The sequence below is a fragment of the Myotis brandtii genome, unplaced genomic scaffold, assembly GCF_000412655.1.
Source record: "Myotis brandtii unplaced genomic scaffold, ASM41265v1 scaffold187, whole genome shotgun sequence".
Classification (NCBI taxonomy): Eukaryota; Metazoa; Chordata; class Mammalia; order Chiroptera; family Vespertilionidae; genus Myotis; species Myotis brandtii.
This window is the reverse complement of record NW_005356944.1, coordinates 1,779,648-1,782,496: the sequence shown is the minus strand read 5'-3', so window position 1 is coordinate 1,782,496 and position 2,849 is coordinate 1,779,648. Positions and strand designations below refer to the sequence as shown.

General features: G+C 57.1%; 1 protein-coding gene across 1 annotated transcript in view; it reads right to left on the bottom strand.

Moving 5' to 3' along the window:
• The window catches only part of SART1 (squamous cell carcinoma antigen recognized by T cells 1), a gene marked incomplete at its 3' end in the record, with an annotated part of 12,712 nt that overhangs the window by 6,401 nt on the left and 3,462 nt on the right, over positions 1 to 2,849 (bottom strand). Inside the window, exons 2-5 of the mRNA XM_005864465.2 lie at positions 1,845 to 1,923; positions 1,399 to 1,454; positions 462 to 588; positions 238 to 343 (exon numbers count right to left, since the gene is read on the bottom strand). Of these exons, the coding sequence (XP_005864527.1) occupies positions 238 to 343; positions 462 to 588; positions 1,399 to 1,454; positions 1,845 to 1,923 (368 nt within the window). The remainder of the gene's footprint in view (positions 1 to 237; positions 344 to 461; positions 589 to 1,398; positions 1,455 to 1,844; positions 1,924 to 2,849) is intronic.

Below are 2,849 nucleotides of genomic sequence, written 5' to 3'. Positions count from 1 at the left end.
AGGGGCGCCTATGACCTCAGGCCATCCGGTTCATCAGAAGACACTCAGGCTTTATCAAGTGGGAGTGCGAAAAGGGCAGGCCGTGCAGGCAAGCCACTGAGTAACAGACTCCACTGACCACAAACCTCCTACCTCTCTGAGCCCAGCCGCACCTCCCAGGGGTCAGCCTCCTGCCTCACCAGCTGGTCAGGCCACCAGAGGCACTGGGCAACCACCCCCAGCTGCCCAGGGCCTCACCCTCTTCTCTGCCAAGTCCTTCTCCTTCTGCAGCTGCCGGCTCCTCTCGATCCAGGCTGCAGTGTCGTCCAGCCAGGGGTCATCCTCCCCCAGAGTCTTTATCTTCCTGAAGGGAAAGGAGGGACCTTTTGGGGGCCCAGCTCCTGCTCCCCCACCCCGACAGCAGAGCTCCTTGGCAGCTCCTCGGGCCCCTGCCTTGCCCGCCCTGGCTGGGACCCCCTCACCCCAGCTTTTGGTTCAGGAGGCGCTTTTCCTTGGCAGCTGCCAGCTTTTCTCGTAGCTCCTCTCGTTGTCGCAAGGCCATGGGGTTGATGACATCGGCTGCCACGGGCTCCTCCTTGGTGCCCGCCTCTGGAAGGGGGGCCCAGACGTGAGGCTATGCCTGCCCATGGCTGGTGGGGAGAGGAGGGAGCCACTCACCCTGCCCCCTTCCAGCTCAGGGGGCCAGAAGGGGCCAGGAGAAGGGGGAAGGACCCTTCACCTCCCTACTGCCACTTTATCCCCACACTCCCGTGTCACCCCACACAGCATGACGGGACCCTCCGTGCCTTCCCGAGCCCCTCAAATCATGCTTAAAAAGAGCCCAACACCCCCAATCAGTTTGTAGCAACTGTGCACATCTCTCAGCCCAAATAATGCTCCCTCACGGCCAGAGTGAGGGGGCAACGCCAACTGTTCAAACTTAAATAAGCTGAGCTGCTGTCTGTGGAGTAGCCACTCTCAGTCTCACTGTTTCACTAATAAACTCTCTTTCACTTTAAACTAAGGGAGGAAGGGAGGATGGAAAGAGAGAAGGAAGGGAGAGAGGAGGGAGGGAGGGAGGGAGGAAGAGAGAGAAACATCAACATGAGAGAGACACATTGATTGGTTGCCTCCCACACATGCCCCGACTGGGGCCAGGGATTCAACCTGAGGTAGATTCCCTTGACCAGGAATCGAACCTGTGACCCTTCAGTCCGAGGGCCAACAGAGGGAGGGAGGGATGGAGGGAGGGAGGAATAGGAGAGGATAAGCTGAGCGCCATTATGAAAGCAAGGAGCCCCATGCCTATCAGCAAGTACACACCCACAAGACCACGAACTGGTCCTGAACCTGCGCTCCAACCCCATTTTTCTCCATCCAAATGCCCTCCTTCACCACCATCCGCAGCCACACACTCACCCTTCTTGACGGCATTGACTTCCAAGGGTTTCAGCCCCAACTTTGCCCGGAGTTTACTGAGAAAGAGATGAACGTATTAGGAGCTGTCCAAAAGATGGGACACCAAGTGCAGTTCTAGACAGACGGGGTGAGAACAGGAGGGGCCTGAACGGTCCCAGGGGCCCCAAACACAGGGTCTGACCCAGGCAGTCAGGGCAGAGGGAAGGGCACTGGCCTCCAAATCAGGGAGCAGGGCACTGGGCCAGGCCTGCCCTAACCCATGGGATGCCGTCCTTCCTCTTGGGGCTCAGTGGCCTCCTCTATAGCTCAAGTGGTTGCTAACTGATTCACGTGGCACCTCCAATTCCAGCCTGAACACGTGAGTGTCTGAAAGCCCCCCGAAAGCAACTGCTCCAGACCTACCCGATTCAGAGCAAAAAGGGGGGCACGAAGGAGACAGTACTTACTTGGTCTCCTCGATGCTAAGTGACGAAGCATCTCCTGAGCTGGTTTTGGAACTGGAAGCTGGAACAACAAGAAGCGCGGCTCAGGAGCTGCACACAAAGCCAAGAAGCCATTTCTTCGGCCCCAGCTGCAGGCCAAAGACGAGGCCCTTCACCAGCACCAGGCCTGGCTGAGACCCCGGAGAGCAGCAGCGTTCTCCCACCCCAGTAACTCCTCCTACCCGTTCCAGCCTCTGAGAAGCCCACCTCTTCTACATGCCTGCCTTTCTTGACCCAAAATGCCCAGCTTTCTGCATCCTCACTTTGCTACCCTTCCCTTTTCCAGATGCTGTGTGTTCCGCCCATGTTGCCCTCTCTGGCCTCAGTCTGACTTGACAAATGCCACCTTCCTGAAGTCCTGTTCAATTTTGATCAGAATGAACTGCTCCCCCCAAACTCCATAGCACGACTGGTCATTTCTGGGCCGGTTACTCCCCAAAGGCAGGGGCTGCGGCGGTGCGTGACCGCGTCCTCTGCAACTCATGTAGCCAAGACATGGACTTAGTGGTGCCTGCCCTGTGCAGGATGTTGGGAACACAGACATAAAGATGCATTTCAGAGGAAAACCAAGATGGCGGCATAGGTAAACACCGGAGATTGCTGCTTAGCACAACCACTTCAAGAATACAACTAAAAGACGGAACGGACATCATCCAGAACCACAGGAAGGCTGGCTGAGTGGAAATTCTACAACTAGAAGGAAAGAGAAAAGCACACTGAGACTCAGAGGAGGTGCGGAAGTAAAGTGCAGAGGTACGGAGGCGCACGGGGAAAGGGCTGGCAACTGAGGACGCGGCGCACGTGGAAAGGGCTGGCAGCTGAGGATGCGGCGCACGTGGAAAGGGCTGGCAGCTGAGGACTCGGCACACGTGGAAAGGGCTGGAAACTGAGGACACCGTTGTCTTTTTCAATCAGGAGGGAGTCTCAAGCTCCTTACTGTTCTGAACTCCAGTTCCGGGCGAGTCTCTG